This window comes from Acanthochromis polyacanthus, chromosome 5 (assembly GCF_021347895.1).
Source record: "Acanthochromis polyacanthus isolate Apoly-LR-REF ecotype Palm Island chromosome 5, KAUST_Apoly_ChrSc, whole genome shotgun sequence".
Classification (NCBI taxonomy): Eukaryota; Metazoa; Chordata; class Actinopteri; family Pomacentridae; genus Acanthochromis; species Acanthochromis polyacanthus.
The window spans coordinates 36,777,543-36,804,201 of record NC_067117.1 but is presented as its reverse complement, the minus strand read 5'-3'; the positions used below and the strand labels follow the sequence as shown (position 1 = coordinate 36,804,201).

At 39.2% G+C, this 26,659-nt stretch overlaps 1 protein-coding gene and 1 pseudogene across 1 annotated transcript; both read right to left on the bottom strand.

Moving 5' to 3' along the window:
• Positions 1–13,689: 13,689 nt before the first annotated feature.
• LOC127530246 (zinc finger MYM-type protein 5-like) lies at positions 13,690–16,101 on the bottom strand. Its single transcript, XM_051948311.1, has 2 exons — positions 14,926–16,101; positions 13,690–14,652 (listed from the first exon to the last, which is right to left on the bottom strand). Exons 1-2 carry the CDS (start codon positions 15,145–15,147, stop codon positions 13,960–13,962), a joined length of 915 nt encoding a protein of 304 aa, XP_051804271.1. The 5' UTR covers positions 15,148–16,101; the 3' UTR covers positions 13,690–13,959.
• A 5,315-nt stretch (positions 16,102–21,416) lies between these two features.
• On the bottom strand, positions 21,417–23,252 carry LOC110970476 (immunoglobulin-like and fibronectin type III domain-containing protein 1; annotated as a pseudogene).
• Between the last annotated feature and the right edge of the window lie 3,407 nt (positions 23,253–26,659).

Below are 26,659 nucleotides of genomic sequence, written 5' to 3'. Positions count from 1 at the left end.
GAGGCTTTTTATAGCCCAAATTCTGAAAATTTCAGACCCCCACAACTCAGAAACTATTTGAGCTACAGGCCTACAATTTTGCATAGAAAGTACTTTTGTGACTATCTAATGGCATACAAATTTAGGACTAATTTGAAAATGGTGAAGCAATATCCCCAAGGAATATCTGGTCATTTCACCTGGAATGACCCTCTCCATAAATCCTGGAGTCATGAACAGAACCAGACCACTTGGCCTCCACATTAGAAATGATGTATACAGCACATGGACTGTATATATAGTGGACGTAGCATCTGGCTCCAGAATTGAAGCCAACCCGGAAGTGTCAAAAACTTGCAATATCACGCCGTCTGCTAGGGTTGGCTCCAAAAAGCTTTTTCTCCATAGATCCCAATTCATTTTTGGAAAAAAAAAAATTTGATAGACTGATTTTCTACAGCTCAGGATTTTTTTCCCATTAGTTTTCATGGTCAAAATGAGAGATCAGGTGGCTGATCTTAAAATAAATCGTTAAAGTTGGCGGAGCCAGGGGGCGTGGCTATACTTGATAGACAGCAACAGAAGCCTCTGCGGTAAAATGTGGGCGGGATAAGAGAGTCCTCAGCCAATCCTGCCCCTAGTTGCTCTCTGGTCCAGTCTGTTTGATGACGCTTTTTACGTCACTGGCTCCAAAAAATCCAAAACGGCGACCAGGAAGTAGCAAAATCCGGGCTTCATTTTCTGGGCGTTGAAACCAACGGGTGACGTCACGGTTAGTTTACACCTGATGCAGCATCACATATGATCTGGACAGTGCAGAGAATGACAGATGTTGAACTATGATGCAGTCTTTAACATTTAGAAACAGTAGTCAGTCTACCTGTAGCCTACCTGCACATTTATGCTGTGAATGGAATTCCTGTTCATGATGTGAGGGAGCTGTAATGGGGAAGTATGTGCATCTATGCAGCCAATCACAGTGGGAAATCCTAAAAGAAATTAAAATGACTAATCCCAGTCTGAGGTTGCAGCACAATGTCATTAACAGAATATGATTTAAATGAATTTAACAAATCTCTACATCATTCACCTGCAATCCTGTGAAACTCCTCCTTGATGCTCTGACAGGTTTATGTCCAGAAAACCACAATGATGAGTAAAAGCCGTTTCAGGGCCAGGAACACTTTTCTGAATGTCCTGCATACAGTTGTCTTACTGTAGTACTCTGCATCTCCGACATTATATAAAAACTTCCATTTGCAAAGAACCGCAGCGCAACACACAATATCTGCTGGATGTGAGAGCATGACTGCGGCTGGTAATGTAAATGTAAGGACAGATCAGGTTGTTTATGTAGATTATGGACTTGAAACGGTACCACTCAAACAGATAATTGTCCGGAAATGTGAGAACATTTATGCGCGGTCTGATAACAATCTACCGACGAATATTTAATTATCTGTGCAGTAATGCTGCTCCTTTATCCACTGGATCGTTAATAAAAGCTGTTCTATGCCAAAACTCGCCCGCTTACTGAATGAATGAATGAGGAAATGAAACAGCGTGTGTGGCTGAAAGAGGGCGGAGACAGAGAGAAACTCGAGGTTTTCTGAGATAAACCTGCTGGCGAGCAGGTTAGAGTCATAGAGTCTGTTACTGCGGTAACTGACCGAGAATTTAAGTTACCCCTCTTTGCGAAACAGGCTAGAGTTACCCCGCATTCCCTGGTTCGAGTTACCTCGCTTCGTGAAACGGAAAACTCTGAGTTTTCCTCATTTCAGGGTTAACAAACTCAGAGTTTTCACTAAACCTGCTTTGTGAAACAGGCCCCTGGTAAGGAAATGAGGGAAGCATGGTTACGTAAAGGAAGTACACAAACAGTTGTGCTAATGAGAGAACAGGCTACACTTAACAGCTGACAGGCTTGTTGTGGATGTCACATTATGTACAACATTAACTTATACAGTGCAATATGTAACGTCAATGCACTGTACATATGACTGTCTTTCAGCTCTGTGCATATGAGGTCTCAAACACTGTTTTGCTCAGTGCTCCTTCTGTACTGGTTCACTATAAATATAAAAAGTGAAATCAAATCAAACTAAATCACGTTTACACAACTTTTTAAAAAAAAACAAAAAAAAACAACCTGTGTTGACTTAAGTGCTGTACAAGCAAAAGAAAGGACAGAGCAAAGACTTCTAAAATGAATTGTAAAACAAAATGAAGTAAATACAGAAAACTAGAAAAGAACATATGGAAGGAATAACTTGTGCAATCAAATTTTAAAATTAAATATATATAAAATACCAAAATAATATGACCACTAAGGGCAACAAAAAGCCATGAAAACATGCACATCTGGATTAAAAAAAAATCAATGAAGAAGGAACATTTAAATGAAACTAGAAAAGCACTCAGAGAGTGCAGTACTCTGCCAAGGCTGCTCATTCTGTGTATTATTCCCGACAGATAAATCCCTGGGTTTGTAGTAGGATTACAATCATGTGATCACCAGCAGGCAGCTGACATTGTGTTCACTTGTTGTCATAGTTACAGTTACTCCATGCTGTTATCACTGATACAGAAATTGTGTATTCAGACTATAAGCTGCATCACTCTCAAAATCTTATCAATTGGTCCTTGTGTTATTTCTAGCCTTTCCTGAAAATTTCATGCAAATCTGTTTTTGAGTAATGTTGCTAACAGACAGACAAACCAACATCAATCGTCACATAACTCTGCCGCGTTCCATGATGAAGTAAGAAAATTAAAAACAATCTCTCCTACCCACTAGCCTCAATGTGAAGCAGCTGGTCTGAGAATCTCAGAGGCCTAGAGGCAGAGTAGGGATGGAGAAGTTCTGAAATATGCCCAGGTGCCAACCCAAACATGGTTTTTAAACAAAGGAGAAAAAAAAAGATAATAGATCCTCTTTTTAACAAGTATTCAATGTAGGAATGCTAGTAGAGCTGTAATGCTTTCTATTTTTATGTATTAATAAGGATTCTTTTTTTTTCCAACAATATGTTTATTTGTATTTTATAATTTTAAATGAAATATACAATTTTTAACAGAACAACCTCTCAGACACAAACCACAATTACACTTAGCTTAACATAACAGCAATACCTCCTAATACAAGTATACAGAGACTATTTTTGGTTCATAAAGCAGATTATCATCCATCAAGCAGCTCTTAGGTGTCATCTTCCTCTTGATCATCAGTTAAGCTTCTGCATAGGCTATAAAGGTTCTCCAAATACTTTCAAACAGGTCCTTTTTTCCTCTCAGCAGGTGCAGGTAAGTGATTCTTTCCAGTGGAAGTGTAGCCAGCATGTGTTTTATGCCATTGTCCAACACTTGGTCTACTTATGTTTTTCCAATGCGATGCAATCAGTCTTTTTGCTTGTAATAAACAAATATCAATAAAAAGTCATTCACTTTTTGTAAATCTGGAGTTCTTGGGATATAAACCTAAAATAATAAAGGAAGGTTCCAGTGGTAAGTCTTTGGAAATAATGGATTTCACAGTTTGCTTTATTAAAACCCAAAATGTCATAATTTTCCTACATTCCCAAATACAATGTAATAGAGTTCTCTTTTCTTCTCCACACTTTGTACATATGTCTGGAATATCTGGATTGCATTGGTTTAATTTTACAGGAGTAATATAAACACGCATAAGCCACTTGTATTGTAAGAGAATTAACAGTTTGCTTATGGGCTTTTTTACAGACTAATTCCCATTCCTCTAATGACAAATTTAGTTCTAAATCTTTCTTCCATGATTCTAATTTTGAGGCTGAATTATCTTTGGAATTAGATAATTAGATTAGATTAAATAAAATGTGCGGAGACGGTCGTTCAGTCTTTCTTATTTACTGAAGAATGGTGCATTAAATTATTCCACTTATCACAGTTTCTTCTGGCACGGTCTTTACCGGCTAACACATTCTTCTGAACAACAACATAACAACGTGCAGTGAAAGTTGCACTTCTGGCACCTTTCTTCTTCGGTGGTGTGGGTGTAAAACAATGTCCAACATGCAAACAGCACACCTTGCACCATGAAGCACAAAATGCAGGTGTAAATCAATGACATCTTACAATTACATTGTCCTGTCTTTTAACTAATAAAGACACATTGCCCACATATAAAGAACTTCACATCAGTGATGAAATAAAGATACAGCAAGAACCATCGGTATTCCTTTGTCGTCCTCCAGAGGGGTCCACATTAGGTTAAAACAGGTTTTTGAGGCACTCACCACTTTGGGGGCACCAGGTGGACCAGCGAGTACTAAGAAATGACAGGGAGTCTTATTAAATAAGCTAAATCATCATAAATAATTAAGAAATTATTAAAAATATGGAATAAATTAGGCACATCTACATGTTATTACTGCAGGATATTGCAAACAGTTTCTCTCTGAGATAAGTTACTACAGTGATAATAAAAGATGGGCTTTCTACAGTGTCTAAAGGGTGCCAGTGACAAACGATTTGCAGCAATCACAAAACCTATCCAAAGGCATTTTCCTTTTATTACCACCTAATAGAGATTAACATGAGATTAGCTGAGGAATGCTAAATGAGTCTTCTAATAATAGATTAGATTTATATAGCAATTTTTTGGCCACTCAAAGTGCTTCACATTGGACCCATTATTCATTCACTCACACATTCTCACTGGTGGTGAGACTGACGGAAGCATGGCTATGACTGCCTCTGAGCACCACCAACATTCACACGCCAGTGTGAGAGCAGCACTAGAGGCAAGGCGGGTTAAGTGTCTTGCCCAAGGACACAACAGCACATGACTCGGCGAGAGCGGGAATCAAACCGCCAACCCTTTGATCATTGGATGACCTGCTCTACCACCTGAGCCACAGCCGCTCTCTTTTCTGTGCTCACTCATTATTCAGCCCGGTCTCACGGGGATTCGTGAAACTGTCACGTCAGTTTTTGTTTCGGTTTCGTGCGCACCAACACGATGTCGTCATGTTTTTCGTGCCGCTCACCACGAGCGAAACCTGCTGTGGTAATCACATCTGAAAGTGGTTTATACCGGCGGATTCATGACGATCTAAGCTGTCCATCGGCGTTTGCGGCCGCTGTTGCGGCCGCCGCTTCGGCCGCCAGACATTCTTTGAATTCCTATGCAAATTCGGCGGATTCATGACGATTTAAGCTGTCCATCGGTGTTTGCGGCCGCCGCTGCGGCCGCCATTGCGGCCGCCATTGCGGCCGCCAGACATCCGGCCACAACAGCAGCCGCGGCGGCGGCCGCAAACGCCGATGGACAGCTTAGATCGTCATGAATCCGCCGAATTTGCATAGGAATTTAAAGAATATCCGGCGGCCGCAGTGGCGGCCGCAGTGGCGGCCGCAGCGGCGATGGACAGCTTAGATCGTCATGAATCCGCCGGTATAAACCACTTTCAGATGTGATTACCACAGCGGTTTCGCTCGTGGTGAGCGGCACGAAAAACATGACGACATCGTGTTGGTGCGCACGAAACCGAAACAAAAACTGACGTGACAGTTTCAGGAATCCCCGTGAGACCGTGTTGCATTATTCCAGCCATAATGCTATCAGATGTCTCTAGGGCGTCGCTGATTCTCTCTGGGTTTTCTGCATAGATGTGGTAGTTGTATTTCTTTCCGTGAGTCACATTCCTGTCTCTGAAGGAGTTCTTGTCACCTGAGACATCTCCAAGTTTCGTCCACAGACTCTGTCCCACCTGCTGTCGCTCTATAATATAGTTGGTTATTGCTGAGCCCCCGTCGTCTTTGGGGGGGTTCCATTTAATCTCAATAATAGATGAGGTGGTTTCCACAGTCTCCACTGGACCTTCTGGTGGACATGGTCGATCTGTTGGGAAGAACATTGTGTCAGATTTTAAATGTAGTGGCGCATAAGAGATGCTTTATACATTGTTTTTACAGCATGTTTGAAAATGAAGAGAAAGCTCATATTTTTTGTCTCTGTATTTCACACTTCTCTTATTAGATATTTGTGTATTTTCATCTTGAAAACAGCGTTCTTGTCCACTCTTACCACTACAGGTTTGGAGAACTTGTGAAGGTCATCAGAGTCAAATTCAGGTACACACGTGGACAAAATTGTTGGTACCCCTCAGTTAAAGAAGGAAAAACCCACAATTCTCACTGAAATCACTTGAAACTCACAAAAGTAACAATAAATAAAAATTTATTGAAAATTAAATAATCAAAAACAGCCATTACTTTTGAATTGTTGATTAACATAATTATTTAAAAAAACAAACTAATGAAACAGGCCTGGACAAAAATGATGGTACCTCTATAAAAGATTGAAAACTATTTGACCAGAGTGACATGATTAACTCAGGTGTGTCATTTAATTGACATCACAGGTGTTTCCAAACTCATAATCAGTCAGTCTGCCTATTTAAAGGGAGACAAGTAGTCACCCTGCTGTTTGGTGAAAAGGTGTGTACCACACTGAACATGGACAACAGAAAGCGAAGGAGAGAATTGTCCCAGGACATCCGAAAAAAATTATAGACAAACATCTTAAAGGTAAAGGCTATAAGACCATCTGTAAACAGCTTGAAGTTCCTGTGACAACAGTGGCTCATATTATTCAGAAGTTCAAGACCCACGGGACAGTAGCCAACCTCCCTGGACTGGAATTTGCAAAAATGCATGTTGACAAGCCACAAAGCTTCTGGGAGAATGTCCTTTGGACAGATGAGACCAAACTGGAGCTTTTTGGTAAGGCACATCAACTCTATGTTCATAGACTCAAAAACCAAGCATACGAAGAAAAGAACACTGTCCCTACGGTGAAACATGGAGGAGGCTCAGTAATGTTTTGGGGCTGCTTTGCTGCATCTGGCACAGGGTGTCTTGAAAGTGTGCAAGGTACGATGAAATCTGAAGACTATCAAGGCATTCTGGAGAGAAATGTGCTGCCTAGTGTCAGAAAGCTTGGTCTCAGTCGCAGGTCATGGGTCTTCCAACAGGACTACGATCCAAAACACACAGCCAAAAACACCCAAGAATGGCTGAGAGAAAAGCGTTGGACTATTCTAAAGTGGCCTTCTATGAGCCCAGATCTGAATCCCATTGAACATATGTGGAAGGAGCTGAAACATGCCATTTGGAGAAGACACCCATCAAACCTGAGACAACTGAAGCTGTTTGCTCATGAGGAGTGGGCCAAAATACCTGTTGACAGCTGCAGAACGCTCATTGACAAATACAGAAATCGTTTAATTGCAGTGATTGCCTCAAAAGGTTGTGCAACAAAATATTAAGTTATGGGTACCATCATTTTTGTCCAGCCCTATTTCATTAGTTTGTTTTTTTAAATAATTATGTTAATCAACAATTCAAAAGTGATGGCTGATTTTGATTATTTAATTTTCAATAAATTTGTATTTATTGTTACTTTTGTGAGTTTCAAGTGATTTCAGTGAGAATTGTGGGTTTTTCCTTCTTTAACTGAGGGGTACCAACAATTTTGTCCACGTGTGTACATCTAAGAAACACAAAGCACCCGTCAGTTTAAAGCACTGTAACTGCTGTGTCATTTATTTTTTTTTAATTTTTAAATTTTTTTTTTCCTATTTTTTTGTCTGCATATCTGCTCAGAAATGACACCAACCAGCCATGGTGCCATTACTTAAGCTGCATGCAATTATTTTTTTTTATTTGTGATTGTGACCATCACCTGCCCTCATGGCAAATTAACCTATCATGCTTATTTCAAGCTGTTTCCTACTAATGTAGGAACTAATTATGATACTAATTATGCCATTGAGGGCTGTGCGCACCCAAGTGAAATGTAAAGCAAACACAGGACATACAAAAAGTGAGGCATAGACAGTATTCTGAGAGAAAAAGTGCATGATATTTATTTGTGCTCTTTAATTCACACCTTGAAACCAGTTATAAATGCAAGACCCTTCACAAACACCAGATACAACAGAATCCCAACAGGATCAATCAGAAAGTTGTCAGGAGACCACAGGAAGGATAGAGTGAGAGCAGAGTGAGATCCACAGACACTAATCCAGCAATCTCCACTGACTCAGCGACCGAGGGAACAAACTCTATTCAGTTTTGGTAGATGCCGATGTGGTGGGTCTGGCATGCAAGAAAACCTCCACCAAAGGGGGGAGCTGTCTCCTCCAGCCCAAGGAGGTCCACACCGCCCCCCCCCCGCAGGGGCCACCAGGCAGAGAGCCAGCCCAGGAACCCGGAGCGACCCCCGCCCCCGGGCCATAGCAGACCCATGCGGCGCCCCACCGGCCTGCGGCCCCACCTCCCCCACGACCACCCGCCCGCCCACTGTTGTATCAAATAAAGCATAAAGCCTCTAGTTATAAGTTTAAGAAGTGTTAAAGGCCGCACACACGTCCAGTTGAGAACAGAACAGCTGTTTATGTACAGGCAGTCCGGGCAGACTGCCAATAGTCAGACTGGGCAGGCAGCCAGCAGCCAGGTTTTGACAGGTGGTCGTAAATAAGATGAGTGCACCTGTTTCAGTATACGTTGTTTGTAAACTTCTGTGTCCACAGCAAGAGGAGATGCCCTGGGTTGACTTTAAAGACACCTGTTGTTGTTGTAAGGTAATAGTGACAGATTTACGAGATTTATGATAAAAGAAGTATGGCCATGAGTTGTGGGGGACGCCACACACCAGGGCAGTACAGTATAAATACCAGTGTCCCACAGGAGATTCTCAGACAGCTCCGGGGCGTCTCATCGGTGTTTGGACCTGTGGACACGGAATAAACACTTTAATTTTTTGAATCTGAAGAATGCTCCAAGACTCTTCTGTTTTTTATTCATGAGACTGCTGCAACTATTATTTTTAACTGTGTATATTTTTCACTGATTTGGAACCTAATATTGAGACAGAAGACTTAATCTGAAAAGACAATGTATACTCTACCATCTCTGGAGCCCACCCAGGGTGTCGGGAGGGCAAACATTGAATTGGAGTGGGCTAGGCCAGACCACACCCGAGCACTACGCCCAGTCCCCAGAGCCAGACAGCCAGGCCAGAGATGATTGTAATAAAGAATATGTCTGAGAGTCTGAGGCTATTGCAATCCTTCTGTTTTCATTCTAACCAACAGTTGGCATCTCTGTTAGGTTCTGTCCATAGAATAAGATATTGTAGCTGGTTAGCTAAATAATGCATAAAATTTGGTGCCTCCAGACCTCCTTCGGATTTGCTTCTCTGAAGAGTAGATAGACTGATTTTGGCTTTTTCATTATTCCAGTAGAATTTTGTGATAGCCGAGTCCAGCGACTGGAACCAGTTGGACGTTGGTTTGAATGGAATCATTGAAAAAAATAATTTATTTTTGGTAGGATTTTCATTTTAATAGTAGCTATTCGTCCCAGAAGAGATATAGGGAGATTATTCCAGCGCTGTTGGTCACTGCTGATATTATCCAGTAGTGGGGCAAAATTTAAGTGAATTAATTCAGATAATTTAGGTGAAATTTTTATGCCTAAGTATTTTAAATTGCCTGTAGGGAAAGAGTAGTGAGGGTCCTGGTCTGCAGGATTCCATGAATTTTCTGTGATCGGAAGTAATGTTGAGTTTGTCCAATTTATGGAATAAGCTGATAAATGTGAGAATTTAGTTATTAAATTAAATACTTCCCTTAATGAAGTAGCCGGTTCTTCTAAATAAAGTAATATATCATCTGCGTATAAATTAATTTTGTGTTCTGTTGCCCCAGAGCGGATTCCTTGGATCCCGACATTCTGGCGCACAGCTGTTGCCAACGGCTCAATGAATATCGCAAATAATAGAGGACAGAGTGGACAGCCCTGTCTGGTGCCTCTCTATAAGGTGAAGGTCTTTGAGGCGATTCCATTAGTGGTGACAGTAGCTTTGGGAGAATCATATAGTGCTGACACCCAGTGAATAAATGACTCTCCAAAGCCAAGCTTATTTAGAACAGCAAAGAGGAAGGACCAGTTAACTTTGTCAAAGGCTTTTTCTGCATCCAACGATATAATAACTGCCTTTTTGCCCTGCCACTGTGACATGTTAATCAAATTTAAGAGCCTTCTTACGTTGTTGGTAGAGTGTCGACCTTTAATAAAGCCGGTTTGATCATTATGAATAATTGTCGAAATTACTGTCTTTAGTCGAGATGCCAAGGCCTTTGCAATAATTTTGATGTCGGTGTTAATTAGTGATATCGGCCGGTAGCTTGACGGAAGGGTAGGGTCTTTATCTGGCTTTAATAAAAGTTTAATTGCTGCTGTGTTCATGTGAGGCTGTATGTGACCGTTGGTTTTAATTTCTGTTACTAATCTAAAAAACAATGGAGCAAGCATTGACCAGAAATGCTTCAGAAATTCAGCCGGGAAACCATCCGGGCCTGGTGCCTTACCATTAGGCATACTGTCTAGAGCACTGTGCAGCTCATTTATAGAATATCTTTATGTTCAGTAGATAACTGAGGCATATTTAAGCTACTGAGAAATGCCTCAATATGCTCAGGGTTGGGTTTGTTACTTTCTGAATACAGGTTCCAATAATAAGTGTAAAAAACATGATTAATTTCTTCTGGTAATTGCGTATACTCACCAGTTGTCCCTTTTATGGCTGTAATGAGAGATTGTTCCCGATTGCGTTGGAGTTGGTTTGCAAGAAATTTACCTGATTTGTTATTATCCTCAAAGTTGTTGTATCTCAATTGTTGTATTATGAACTCGGTCTTTTTGGATAACATATCATCTCGCTATATTTTTGTATTTTGTAATTCAGTCCATATTTGATTATTTGGGTTTGTTGTATATTCATCAGTTAGTTGTTTAATTTTATCTTCCAGATCTTTTTCTAATTTTTGATCTTGTTTCTTTTTATAAGATGAATATGATATATGTTGTGTCATTTAATACAAATTCCACAGTAAGAAATAGGGGAAATATACCTCCAACAATGACCTTTGCTTGTGTATTCTGGTCCCCTGTTACAAATCGATAAACTCCAGAGTTGTGATCGCTGCAGCTTTCAATTGCCAGCTTGTGAGAAATTCCATCTTGGGCTATGGTGAGCCCACTGCCTGAACTTAACTAAAAATACAATCACAAAACAAATCAAAGGAAAGAGAAAGAAAAAGCTACCACAAATGGCCGTTCTCTTGATGCAACATTTTGTACAGTTGTATACAGTTGGTTCACACGGTTGATTCAGCTGGTTTTCCACGAAGAATATAAGTATCACAGGCTCTAGACAACATAAAAACAAAATTACTCTCCACTTGGCATATTCATTTCACAACAACTTTCTGTTTAGAACTACATATAGTCCTACACGTACACTGCCGTTCAAAAGTTTGGGGTCACCGAGACAATTTCATATTTTCCATCAAAATTCACTCTTATTCATGTGCTAACATACTTGCACAAGAGTTTTCTAATCATCAATTAGCCTTTTAACACCATTAGCTAACACAAAGTAGCATTAGAACACAGGACTGATGGTTGATGAAAATGGGCTTCTGTACCTTTATGTAGATATTCCATTAAAAATCAGTTGTTTCCAGCTAGAATAGTCATTTAACACATTAACAATGTCTACACTGCATTCCTGATTAATTTAATGTTGTCGTCATGCTAATTAATTGAAAAAAAGTTTTTCTTGGTAAAATAAGTACATCTTTAAGTGACCCCAAACTTTTGAATGTTAGTGTATGCATTTTCTTTCCATTCATTAACATGTTTGTTGAGTTAAAGTTGTTAAATTGATCATCAGTATTAAGGATTTTCTGTCATATTTTGTTTTACATGTAATGAAATGGTACAGCATGGGTTGTGCAATATCCTGTTAGGTGAAAAGTCAGAAAAATATATTAACAATTACTAAAACTTAAATAACAACATTTATTTAGTTATATTTCAGTTGCAAATACAATGCACAAGTTACAAAGCAAATTACTGACATCAAAGCATGCACAGTCACAGGCAGCAAACAAAGCTTTGCAGACTTTGTTACCAGGAACGCAATGGGCTCACACGACTTGCTAACAAAAAATGAACAGAGTATAATAAGGATCGTGTTACCACATGCTGATTATAAAGGAATCCCCTGCTGTGTTACGTCACTCCTTTGTATATTTGCATCAACCGACTTAAACGGAAATTGCTTTTAATGTATAGGATTACAACGTCAAAGGGAACACAATTATTTCATTAGACTCCGAAAAGAAAGTTATGTCATTCATTTTACATCTCTGACTTGTGTTACTGGAGTCAGTAAAAAGTAATTTTATTAGTCTTTTCATATCTTTGTTACTGTTGTTTTGTTTTTTTGGCATTAGAAATCTGGCATACCATCTTCAAAATCTGCAGGTTGTGGTTCAGGAGTTTCTGGTTCTTTGGGTTCTTCAGGCAACTGGTCTAACAGCAATAACAACAGTAAGCAATGTAATCTTGCTTTACTTAACTACTCCCTCAGTCTAATGTGCTCCATTGTTTTCTTCTGTCATCTTACCACTTCCTGAGTCTTCAGGGGCAGGTGCAGGCACAGGCACTGCTGGCGGTGTTTTTTCCCCCCGAAATTATAGTGACCACAGACAATGTGAATAGGGTGAATACACTTCCTTTTGTCTACTATTCTACGTTTATAAATGAATTTAAGGAATTTAAGGCTGGAACGGCTGGAGAAAAGGGTCAGGTGTGATGTGTGATAGAAGAGTTTCAGCTAAAATGAAAGGAAAGGTTTACAAAACTGTGGTGAGATCAGCCATGTTGTTTGGTCTGGAAACAGTGGCCCTGAGAAAAAGACAGGAGGCAGAGCTGGAGGTAGCAGAACTGAAGATGCTGAGGTTCTCTTTGGGAGGGACCAGGATGGATAGGATCAGGAATGAGTACATCAGAGGGACAGTACATGTTAGAGGCTTTGGAGATAAAATCAGAGAGGCCAGACTGAGATGGTTCGGACATGTCCAGAGGAGAGAGAGTGAATATATTGGTAGAAGGATGCTGAGTTTCCCACTGCCAGGCAGGAGGCCTAGAGGAAAACCAAAGAGGAGGTTTATGGATGTGGTTTAAAGAGGACACGAAGGTAGTTGGTGTGAGAGAAGAGGATGCAGCAGACAGGGTTAGATGGAGGCAATTGATTCGCTGTGGCGACCCCTGAAGGGAAAAGCTGAAAGGAAAAGAAGAAGATGTATATATCCATCCATTCTCTATATACCGCTTTTATCCTCACTAGGGTCGCGGGGGGTGCTGGAGCCTATCCCAGCTGACTCGGGCGAAGGCAGGGGACACCCTGGACAGGTCGCCAGTCTGTCGCAGGACTACATACATAGACGAACAGTCACACTCACATTCACACCTACAGGCAATTTAGAGTAGTCAATTAACCTCAGCATATTTTTTGGACTGTGGGAGGAAGCCGGAGTGCCCGGAGGAAACCCACGCATGCTCAGGGAGAACATGCAAACTCCATGCAGAAAGATCCCAGGCCCAGGCCGGGATCTTCTTGCTGCAAGGCGAAAGTGCTAACCACTACGCCGCTGAGCAGATAGATAGTTATATATATATATATATATATATACAGTGCCTAGTGAAAGTATTTGGCCCCCTTGAACTTTTCAACCTTTCGCCACATTTCAGGCTTCAAACATAAAGATATAAAATTTTAATTTTTTGTCAAGAATCAACAAGTGGACACAATCGTGAAGTGGAACGAAATTTATTGGATATTTTAAACTTTTTTAACAAATAAAAACCTGAAAAGTTGCTCAGTGTGGCTGACGTCTGGTGTGCAGTCCATGATTACAGCATAATATTTGGCATTCTTGACTTTTTTCACAATTGTATCTATTGTGCTCTTTGCAACAAGGGAGATTAATTCATTTTGAATGCTAGGACTGAGAAAAGTCTCACTTTGTTCTTTTGTCTGTATTCTCCTCAGATGCTCCTGCATGATTGGGTCGAACTGAGCCATCAGTCCACTTGCCCAAGGAAGTTTCCATTGCCAGCCTCAAACAATCGCTCTGAGTGTCCACGAAATGAAAGATTACGCTCTGCAAGATGGCTCACAATTGCAATTAATCTTGTCAAGACCTCTCTCCAGCGGTTTATTTCAAGAGCAAGTAGATTTTGATGAACCTGATCTATGGCTGTTTTCGTCTGTAGCTTCTGTGTTAGAGTGCGCCATTTTTCCATGTTCGCAATGTGTTCAGCAGATTTCTCATGTTGTCTAAGGGTAACTGAAAGATTCTTCCAGTCACTAACTCCATCCCCACTTAACTGAGTGCTCTTGTCTTTGTTACCAAACACACGGCAACAAAAGCAGATAACACTGTCCTTACATTCACTGTACATCAGCCAGGACCTGCATATCTTTTCTCCATTCCTCATGTTCATATAATAGTAGTTATTAGTAAATCTGCGGCCCTCTTCATTCCTTGGAACATTTTTGTCCTGGATCTGAACAGGACCTTTCTGCACAATTGAGCAGCGCTCATTGTCTGAAAGCTGTTTCGGCCAGAGTGCAGGATCATCTTCAAGTGGGGAATATTGATCAACAACGTGACCACTAAACTGCTGAGTGAGTGTTGGTGTCTCACAATCCATCTCCTGTTCATCGTCCCGAGAGCGAGACTGGTCCTTTCCTGGGTCCATCACTGTCTCATTCTGAGAATCAACACATAAGACAGTGATAATCTTGTACCCAGTTGTTATTACAACTATCTGACAGCCTAAGTTTCTAGTTGCATAACCGTTTTCATATATTTCCCCATGTCCAGTGAATAATATTTTTCACTAAACAAAGATTTTGAATCAACTAAATATTGTGAAATGGAGGGGATAATTATCTAAGAACTATCTCAATACTATTGCTGTGATTGAAAATAACATTAATCAACATTTAATATAGTTTACCATCTCGACCGATTTAATACTCACATCTTCATGAAAAGAATCCCTTGCTTCACTCGCCACATCTCCTCGGCTGACACTGACAGCAGAGCTGCTACTGACAGCAGCGTCTAGCTCTAGCTGTTGCAGAGAATCCCCACTCGGTGTCACTGTGAAAAAGGTTGATACTTTTGGTAGTTTTGATAAAAACTGTTTATTTTCTTCTCGCCTTCTTCTCTTCTCCGCTCCACTCAGATAACTCCGCTTCATCTGTCTCACTGCTCACCCGCTCTCTCAAAACCGCGCCAACAAGTTTGTTTTGCTGCCATCTTCCTGAATCAAGCCTGTGCGTGCGCAGTAACATGGAAAAGTCCATTGCGCGAGACAGGAGGGGGGAATAACGATCATGATAGTGATAGATCAACCATTTTTATTTATTTTTAAGTGTGCAAATTAAGACTAAAAAAATAGTAATTGCTTCAAATAAAAAAAACGCCTTTATTAATCAGCTTTCATGAGACGTTTGGGGGCCCTTGGAAATTTTGGGGCCCCAGGCAATTGCCTGTGTTTGCCTAATGATAAGTCCGCCTTTGACCCCTGGCTTCGAAGAAGAGGGACATCAGTCAACAACCTCTAATAATCCAACACCAGTCAGTGGAGAAAAAATAACAAAAAGAAAGCAAAGCCAAATGAAACTATTTCAGTGTTTTAATAAGCCTGCTGCTTGTCCTGTGAATACTGCCGCTTTAGGAAACTACAGCTGGAGATAAGGTTAACGTTTAGAAAAGGGAGCCTGATGAAGAGGAAACATCAGCTCTACCTGATGGCAGGAAGAGGAGCTGCTGACGCTATAATGTCTATAAGTATCTAATTGATAGTTTGAAATAAAGGAGCTGCTGTGTGTGTGTGTGTGTGTGTGTGTGTGTGTGTGTGTGTGTGTGTGTGTGTGTGTGTGTGTGTGTGTGTGTGTGTGTGTGTGTGTGTGTGTGTGTGTGTGTGTGCGCGTGCACATATATGTGAACCTGACCTGGCTTTGGTTTATGAGGCTGGAGTATACCCTAGACTTCACCACTAGTAAGCACAATATGACATGACTGTAAACAAAACAGAAAACTAAGACCATGACATTTTGAACAGCTGTTGTATTCACATTTGAATCCATGCAGTGGTTTCCACAGTCATTTCAGGTTCTTACTTGTGCTTACTACCTCCACAATTGGTGGATTCTCTGATGCTGGTTCCACTGGTGCTGCTTCCACTTCTGTCAACAATTAACAGATCACTAAAGCAAGTATTATATGCAAATTCATATGGCAAAATCTCCCATATTTGTAGTTACAATAAATTTATTAAATAAACACACAAAAAGACACATTTATGTACAGTTACAGATTTCATTGTCATATTTGTGTCACATATACACCACCAGTCAAAAATTTGGACACACCTTCTCATTTAGTGATTTTTCTTTTTTTCATGACTATTTACTTTGTAGATTCTCACTGAAGACATCAAAACTATGAATGAACACATTTGGAACAAGAAAAGCACTCAGAGAGTGCAATACTGTGCCAAAGCTGTTACTTCCTCCATCTGGCATTCCCAGATATGAAGCATATTTTTTGTAGAAATACACCATTTTTTTAAATAGTGTTAAGCGTCATTGTGTTTTGAGTCATGCTTTTATTCTGAAGGATGTGTGCACTGATAAGTGGAAGTATTCTGTGAGTGCCGGGAAATTGTTACTTGTCGTTTGGCGGTCTGTGTTCATGAAGTTTCTAACGAACATGCGGTGGTTTTACCTGTTTCATGAAGAAGCCTGAAATTAATTCCTTAACAATTAGTTATTGATGATCAGAAACCACGGCACCATAGAATGGCCATTTAATCTTAATGTACCAGCAAACAAAATCACCTTGCACTGAACTCAGGCATGTGTTATGCATGTGCATGTGATGTACGGATACCGAATTGTGTGACCTAAATATGTAGTGGGCAGCAGGAATTAATGGGATTCGGAAACACCCCCACAATTTAATCAGTTGTTCCTTGTGTCATTTCCGACGGATGACTCCTGGTGGAGTTGTAGGATCGTAATCATGTGATCTTCAGCAGGTAACTGACACAGTGTTCACTTGTTGTCATGGTTACAGCGACACCTTAACAAAGCTGTAGATCAAGATTATAAGCCGCATCACTGCCAAAATTTAATGAGGTGGTCCTTTTATCATTTCTGACCTTCTTGAAAATTTCATCCAAATCCGTTTTTTTGAGTAATGTTGCACACTGACAGAGAGATAGACAGATTCTTAGACATACATATGCCAATCGTCACAGAACTCCACCGCATTCCTTGATGGAGTAATTATGTAGTAAACAAAAAAGTGTGAAATAAGTCAAAACATGTTTTATATTTTAGATTGTTCAAAATAGCCACCCTTTGCTTTTATTACAGCTTTGCACACTCTTTGCATTCTCTCCTTGAGCTTCATGAGGTAGTCACTTGAAATGGTTTTCACTTCAAGTGTTCCTTTTCACCAGGTGTTCCTTGTCAAGGTAATCTGTGGAATTTCTTGCCTTCTTAATGGGGTTGAGACCATCAGTTGTGTTGTGCAAAAATCAGGTCGGTAAACAGTTGACAGCCCTATCTGACAACTGTTAGACATTGTTGGGGATATGTTCAAAATTCAAGGCACACTGAACCAGCATGGCTACCACAGCATCCTGCAGTGACATGCCATCCTATCCGGTTTGTGTTAAGTTGGACCATCATTTATTATTCAACAGAACATTGACCTCAAACACATCTCCAGACCTGTATAAGGGCTGTTTGACCAAGAAGGAGAGTGATGGAGTGCTGCATCAGACGACCTGGCTTCGCCAGTCACTTGACCTAAACCTAATCCAGATGGTTTGGATGAGGTGGACCGCAGGGTGAAGGCAAAAGGGCCAACAAGTGCTCAACATCTCTGAGAAGTCCTTGAAGACTGTTGGAAAACCATTTTAGGTTCTACCTCATGAAGCTCATGGAGAGAATGCCAAGAGTGTGCAAAGCAGTAATCAAAGCAAAGGATGGCTATTTTGAAGAATATAAACTATAAAACATGTTTTGATTCATTCACACTTTTTTGTTAACTACATAATTCCATATGTGTTCATTCATAGTTTCGATGCTTTCAATGAGAATCTGCAATGTAAATAGCTATGAAAATAAAGAAAAGCCATTAAATGAGAAGGTGTGTCCAAACTTTTGGCTCCTAGTGTATGTGGACGTCTGTCTTAAATACAATTTGTCCAGGCTTTGATATGCAGCGTGTTCTTGCTAATACGGCTTCTGTGTTCGTGAATTTAACATGTTGAAACTAAATAAAACTTCTGGTGAGGATTCTTACTTGGTTCCGGTGCCTGAGGTTCAACCTTTGTGGGTGCAAGAGCTGGAGGGGGTTCAGGTGGAGGTGCTGCAGCTTGTTTAGAAGCTTTAATCTGTTCTTTTTTCCTCTAATTTTATTTGTTGCTCTTGGGCAATCTTTTGCAAATCCATTCCAGATCCCCCCACCCTTGTTGCTTTCCTTGCTGATTTTTTGCCCTTTGGCACTTCTTTGTCAGCTGAATTGGGAAAAACAAATTGAGATTTGTGCAAACTCAGTAGAAAATGCCATATTATGAAATTAAAAGCTAAAATACATTAAATTAATCATTTTTATTTTTCAATATTCTTAAATTATAAGACATTAACCAATATAAATGAAATGTGTAAATAAGTTAAATAGCAATAGATGTATTCTCTCATTTCGTCTTTGGTGGGGAAAAATATTTTACCTTCAACGACAAGCCATGCATTACAGGATTTGATCCCTGCACAGGCAGAATAAATTCCTTTGTCTACAACTATGCAGTCTTTGACCACCAGCCTGTGAATGAGCTTGTCTTCTGAGACCTCAATATCATATTTATCCCCTTGTTCCAAAGGCAAATTCTTGACAAACCACAAAATCTTTGAGAAGGGCTTTGACAAGACACACTCAAACACAGCATCTTCTCTCTCCTTTGCCTTCACTTCCTGAATCTTCACCAAGAAATCCACCATAGGAACTAAAAAATAACAGGTAATAGGTTTAAAGAATTTAAATTGGACAGTTGGTGCTGTTTTATTTAATTTAGTGTTTAGCGTAGTGTAAGCTTAAATAGACCTTCTAGTTTGATGGGTACTGTATCACTACTCACCTTTAAATTCTGTGGAAAACATATTAACATCCTCTACATCCAACTGGTACAGTCCAGCATCTTCTGGCATAAGGTCCTTCATACTGAAAATAAACTTTTTCCCAACTTGCGGCTATGCTTCATCTGCTCTCCCAACTCTTTTGTGTAAGGAATCATTTCACCATCCTGTAGGAGAGATATTCAATTTCAGTTTCCTCTGGGGTGGTTGAAACTTTCATTACAAAGCAGAGCTGCAAGATACTGCCCAAAGAAATGGCACTCATTTGAAGAAAAACTGAAAGCTTCATATCAAAACTTCATCAGAATGTTTTAAAACTCAGAACCTTAGCTATATATGTATGGAATGCGTTGCAAAATCAAAATGATAAGGTGTTTTGGATTTGTGAGTTTACCGGCAGATGACTCCAAGGATGTCCAATTGCCTGTCTGACTTAAGTGGTAAATATTTTTGATGCATCTTTCCAAGTACTTGCCAGATTGCAATGAAATTAGTTGTGGTATCTCAAAGTCTTTGGAAGATGACTCCTTGAACTATTAAGCTCTGCTGCTAGAGGAGGATTTTTTTTAACACTAACCTTGTATAGGAATATGGAGCTGCTTGGGTCAATGAGGTCCATGTCAATTTCAAAGGAAGCAGTATCATCTGCATTCACCCGAATAGGTCTCAGGTTAGACATGTTCCTGACAAACTTGAACAAAAACGGAAGAAGCCATAAGTATTAAGCAGAAAACAAATGGACAGGCACTATAGTCCATTAATTGGCAGAAAGTTGCTTTCTGCTGAGATTTTAAATTATTCACACATGTACGCTACCAGTCAAAAGTCTGGACACACCTTCTCATGAAATGTTTTTTATTTAATTATATTTTTAGAATGCAGATTAATACTGCAGACGTCAAAACTATAAAGAAAAAGTGTTAATCTTTAGTATTAATCTACAACAGGCATGTCAAACATACGGCCCGTTGGATGATTTAATCCGCCCTGGCATAAATTTCTGAGTATGTCAAAAAAAGAAGCGAGTCTCTAGCTCATTTCTATCAAAAGTTGTGATTTTTTAAAATAAATACAAACCAAATGCTCCCTCCGGCCACTAAAGGGCAGTAAATGTGTAAAAGCGCTCACGTCCAGCATGCGGCACTGACACGAGTTCGTCACAGGAAATAAACATTCGCAACTTGATGTGTCTAAGTAAAAATAAACTGGCAATCTTGCTTCATCATTCACCACTACTAAACAAGTTATCGGTCAACACACCCTTCCCAAAAGGGCACTGTCAAAAAAAAGAAAAGTGGACACGGAGTGCAGAGTTTTCCTGGAAAAATGGACTGAGAAGTATTTAATCACAGAAGTGAATGCAAAACCAGTGTGCTTGGTATGTAATCAGCAAGTTGCAGTGTTCAAAGAGTTTAATATTCGGCGCCACTATGAGACTCATCATAAAGACAAGTATGACCACTTGAAAGGACAAATAAGGAAAGAGAGATAAACAAATTGGTCGCTGGTCTGAAGAAACAGCAGTCTACTTTTACGCGCAGCCGCGATATTGCTGATGGGGCTGTAAGAGTTAGCTACATTATTGCCAATGAGCTGGTGCAGGCATCCAAGCCATTTATAGGTGTCTGCTTGATCCGGCATAACATTTGGCATCTGCAAGATACAAGACATGCTAAATACAAGTATGCTTTGCTCATTATGGATGTGACAGATTAGTGTAAGGAAAGTAATTACAGAGTTTTTTAATATGCATGATACTGAGCGTGCATGCTCATTTACTGCATGCAGATTCTGTCAAATGTACTTTAAACTGCAAACACATGAATGCAAATGTAACATTTTCCCATGAGTGTATTGCTGTCATCACAGCGCTTATCACTCTGAATTCCCACCTGTACGTTTCTTACTTACATGATTTCAATAATAATATATGTACCATCTGTTCTGACTCCAGTCGGTTACAAAAAGAACAAGATGACATGGTCATCAATATCCCCCGCCACATGTGATGTCTATGAGTCTATATCCAAAATAGTGATCAAGGGCCATAACTCTGTTAAATATTATCGCACAGGTCTCATTTTCGAACTTGATCAAGGTGTCCATGGTGTGAAGCTACACTCTAAATTTCGTAATCCTAGCTGTAATAGTTTCCGAGAAAAGCTGTCCCTTTCATCTCGGACGGATGCACGGATGGACGGATGGACGGACGGACGGACGGACGCACGCACGGAAGCACGGACGGACGGACGGACGGAGGCCAAACCTATATCCCCCTTTTCCACTTCGTGGAGGCGGGGGATAATAATGGACTCAGTTAATCAACACCACCTGTCACATTCCAAATGTGTGAAATTGATTCAGTTTTAATTTGGATATTTAGATGAACAGTATTTGAAAGTGGATGTTATCGATATTATTTACCTTTAGTAGATGTGTTCAAGTATGCATATGGAAGTATGCATATGGCACACATATTTGTGTGCCATTTATCCATTACTTTCGGCAATCTTTGTTAACTTGTCTCTAGTTATTCCGACTGATGTACGTTTGTCCGTCTGTCTGTTTGTCTGTTAGCAACATTACTCAAAAATGGACAGATTTGGATGATATTTTCAAGGAAGGTCAGAAATGACACAAGGACCAAGTGATTAGATTTTGGCAGTGATGTGGCACATAGTCTGGATCCATGGATTTGTTAAAGATTTCTGTACCATTGCAAGATAGTGGCACAGTGTGACCGTAACTATGACAACTAGTAAATACTTGTCATCGTCAGCAGGCAGCTGACAATGACATGATTACGATCCAACTTCAAATCAATCACTGGACTTATCAGGACTTATCCTTCAGAAATGATACAAGAAACAATTGATTAAATTGTGAGGGTGTTGTGTTGAATCCCATCAATTCTCGCTGCCCGCGACATACTTAGGTGATGCAATTCGGTATCTGTACATAATGTACACATGCATAACATATACTTGGGCTCAGTGCAAAGTCATTTAGTTTGTGGGTAGATCTATGTTAAATGTCCACATTCTATAGTGCTGTGATTTCTTATGCAAATGTTTTCAATATTTCGACTGCTGGAAATGATACGACCGAGCAGCCTTCGTGGAGTACCGTGCTCTTTGAATGCTTCTTGTTTTTATGTCCTTCCACAGCTTAGGTTTTAGTTGGTAGCTGATGCTCCTTTTGGGATCAGTGAAAGTAACTGAAGAAGCAAATATGTCCAGAGACTGAATGACCTTCATGTCATGGAATACCTGCTCCTTCTGTTTTTCTGTCCTGTCCTTTCTATTTTTCTGTCTTTCTGTATGCTACTTTTACCACTCCTTTACATAAGCATGTTTTTATTTAGTATCACTGTGATTTGATAGTCACTATCACTTGCCTCAAATGTATGCTCATTTGAGTTTCAATCATATTCGGACTGATATTTCGATGTATCAGACACGTCTCCGTTATTTCTGCTCCACGTTACCTTCGGCGCTGGGTCTCTAGTGACAATGGCTTTTAAAAAAAAGCAAATTTGCCTGTTTTGAAAAAGAAAAAATGAAAGATAGGTGACTTTTAGGAAACAATGAAACAACTACAATATTTGTAGTTTAGGAAACTACAAATATGTAGTGTTTCCTAAAATACTACATATTTGTATGTAGTGTTTTAGGAAACACTACATACAAATATGTAGTGTGCTATTCAATATGAACATTTATTTATAATATACACTATGCTATGTTGTACAGTGCATGACTAGAATTGTATGACACAACCGCATTGCAAATAAAAAAAAGAAAATTTCCCCCCTTGCAGAGTGAGTTTGAAATTCTGTCGTGTTTTAATCACTTTGTGTTTAGTTTTTCTGTCTGACTTAGGTCTGTTATTGTTGAATGCCTGGGCTTTTGTCCAGCCTTGCAGAAAATGAATACATTATGTAGAATCACATAAAATCACCTTCAAATATTTTTTCTCGGATATAAATGTTTAAAATTATTCCTCTGCTATCAGTCTTACCCTCCTGGATGGTCAAAGCAATCGGCTTGCAGGTGAAGTCTGGATGGCTCTTCCCCTCTGGCAGCATCTCGATAAACTGTGTAATCATCACCCCGGGGACCTTAGATTTTTTCTTGATCCCCACTATCAGCATTTGAAAATGAAATGTCAGTGACAATACTTTTGACAACTGAAATGAGGAAAAGGATGAAAACACAGCACTGTGATCATATCCAACCTTAAAAATAATTATATTCTAATTAAATCATCACCCCACAAGAACCATGCAGGAAACACATTCTAATACTTGACATATTAGAATACTGATGTTACTCAGTTTATCATGTATCTCTAGTATATAAATGATTAGAAATTAATTTAAAATAGCTCTTGCATTTAATACATGTACATTGCAGTAACATTTATCATTTACACCTTTCCCAATTGAATCCATGCCTAAACCCGAGAACAGATATGTAGTGATGTACCTACATATCTGTGCACAAAATATATGTACGCCCATACAATATAATAGTAAATCCATAGCGTATCAGTTCTTCATGGTTTCATGAGCAATAGATAGAAAGAGAGACAGTTTATGATGGCTATTCTGTTGTCCCCTAATCCTACCTTCTTTACCATTACAAATCTCTGGCACAGAACCTGATAAGGCACACGTTAAAGAGCATATTACAGCACGTCAGCACGGTATGAGCGCTGGATTATATAGTAGACCTAATAATTAAACTGTGGGATAGAAAATAAAATACTACAGCAGCAACAGCAGCACATGTACTGAATAAGTACACTGTGAGAATTGGCGGACGTGGCTAAATCACATCACCACAAGTTAAAGTGAAAAATTTTACCAGTTTTGGTTGCGTATCCATGCCAGGTTACAACAATATACGGTAGGATATGTGTGTCGTAATATATACTGTACATGCAAAGAAATACAAATCATAATGGAAAGTATCTGATTCTACCACTCATTTTATTTTATTTTTTGTTTGTGTGCTGCTCAGTTTACAGTGCAGCCTTTTCACCATGTGAGCTATCAAACAAAAACATAAATACACAAATAATGCAGCCAGTTAGTTCCTTTGCTAACCTCATTCTGTCTATTCTGTTAGACTCTGACTTGTAAATGTTCTGTCTCATTTTTTTGTCAGAGTCTATCATTGAAATGAAATTTTATTTATTTATTCATTTATTTAATCAGAGACTATGCAATTATCATGGGACACATAGAACCTGACTGAAACAGCTTATTTGGGACACATTGCATGTACCTGTCCTCTATCATTCAAAAGTTTGGGGTCACTCAGACAATGTCATGTTTTCCATGGAAACTCACACTTTTATTCTTGTAGTAACATAATTGCACAAGGGTTTTCTAATCATCAATTGACCTTTCAGCACTATTAGCTAGCACAATGTTCCATTAGAACACAGGAGTGATGGTTGCTGGAAACCCTATGTAGATATTCCATTAAAAATCAGCCATTTCCAGCTAGAATAGTCATTTACCACATTAACAAAGTCCAGCCTGTATTTCTGATTCGTTTAATGTTATCTTCATTGAAAAAAAATGCTTCTCTTTCAAAAATAAGGACATTTCATAGTCACCTCAAACTTTTGAACAGCAGTGTGTGAATGCTTTTAACCACTGAAGAAAGGAATTACCTTATGATCCCAATTGTTGACTTGGTTACATAGGGTACAACTTAGGACATTTTGGAGTTTTTTTCTCAAACAAAAAGAAAACTACATTTGAGACAGGTTTCTTTATGGATTGTTAGAGTCCACAGACTCTTTCAGTTTTTCTTCAAGGTTCAGATGACTAGTTAAAATTAGTTACTTACTTATCACTTCTGCTTTACGAGTATAGTCTGTTTAAACGCTGTTGACACACTGCTTTAATAGCGGATGTTCTTAAGTTCCTTACCTTGGCCACTGGACGTCCCATCTGTCACTGTTGATCTTTTTATCGTCTTGTATTCTTTGATTCCTTGATGAATTCAACAAGATTTCCCCAACTGCAACAGACAATGGAGGAAATGCAAGCTCTGGGAGTGCAGATCTACTCATCTGTTGAAATAGCAGGGACAGTTTTTCCCTCCTTATTCTTTGCAATCAACATTTGATAACAGTAGCTTTCGAATATTATTCTGAAATGAATCCACAGAGATTGTTTTTATTTAGGGATTCACTTCAGATCATTGAGTTCAGGAAGTCACATCTCAGTCCCTTAAATGATGGAAAAAAAGAAAATTTGTTTGGTGTCTAACAACTTCAGACAGACAGGCTGAGAGGTGTGGCTTGATGCAAGCGAGACTTTTGTTTCATTTGATCATTCTGCGTGCAATGTTTGGGTGATATTTGGAAATGCACTCTTCCGGTCTGACAAATGAATGTTGTGATATTGTGGGGATTATACATAATGCAGACCAAGTCTGTTAATTGTTCCTGATTATTTATAGATTAATTCAACAGTAATCGAGGCATATGCATAAAAACATGATACAAAAGTCTAAATCTATTGTGGTAGTTCTTAAAGCAAATATCTTTTTTTTAAAAAATTCTTTATTTATAAGTTTTCAATTTTTGTTGACGGGTTCAATATACATGTGCAAACATGTGCACACCATCATTATTCACATTTAGGAAAACATTTTCCCATCAAAATAAAAAAAAAATCCAAAAATATTGAATAATGTGAACAAGGGAGTGACCAATACATTTTACCATTGTCCTATTTTAAGATTAAATTGGGCTTTTCAATTTAGATATACTTGACCCATTTTTCCCAACATGCTATAAACCAATCGTGCTTCTGATTTACAAATGCTGTCGTTTCTTCCATCTTATAAATGTCCATAATTATGTCCCACCATTCTGATATGGTAGGGACATCTTGTGACAACCATTTTTTGTAATAGATTTTTTACTTGCAACCAATAGAATACTTATTAAATATTTATCTTTCTTACCCCATTCCCAAGGTAGACAACTAAAATAGACAGTCTTCATATTAAATGGAAAATTACACTTGAAAATGTCCTGTAGTGCTCCATGAATCCCGTGCCAATATGATCTGAGAAGCGGGCAGTCCCATAGAATATGAAAATGATTTGCACATTGATCTCCATATTTTCTCCAACACAAAGGAGGAGTCCCATCATAATGTGTTGATTGACATGGCGTGATAAAGTATCTTATTAATGTTTTCCATCCATATTCTTTCCATTTCTGCGAATATGTAGATTTCCATGTGAGTTTCCAAAGTACTGTCCATTCTTCTTCCGATATTCTTATTCCTCCTTCCTTTTCCCACATTGTCCTTACGTGTTTTGTTGAACGAGTCTTCTTATTTATCAGCCATTTATATAAAACTGAAATAAGTTTGTTATTTGTTTTTCCAGCATAAGAATTTCTAAACAATTGCAGTAGATCCTTGTTTACCTCAGATTCTACTTTAATATTTGTGTCAATATAATGGCGCAATTGTAGGAATCGGTGAAAATCCTGCCTTTCCAGAGCATATTTATCTTTAAGCTC

Excerpts from the sequence above, each read along its gene's own strand:
- LOC127530246 (XM_051948311.1), bottom strand. The coding sequence starts at position 15,147 with ATGAAGCGGAGTTATCTGAGTGGAGCGGAGAAGAGAAGAAGGCGAGAA. Across the intron at positions 14,653-14,925 it reads GGGATTCTTTTCATGAAGAT|AATGAGACAGTGATGGACCC; the intron begins GTGAGTATTAAA and ends GTTGATTCTCAG.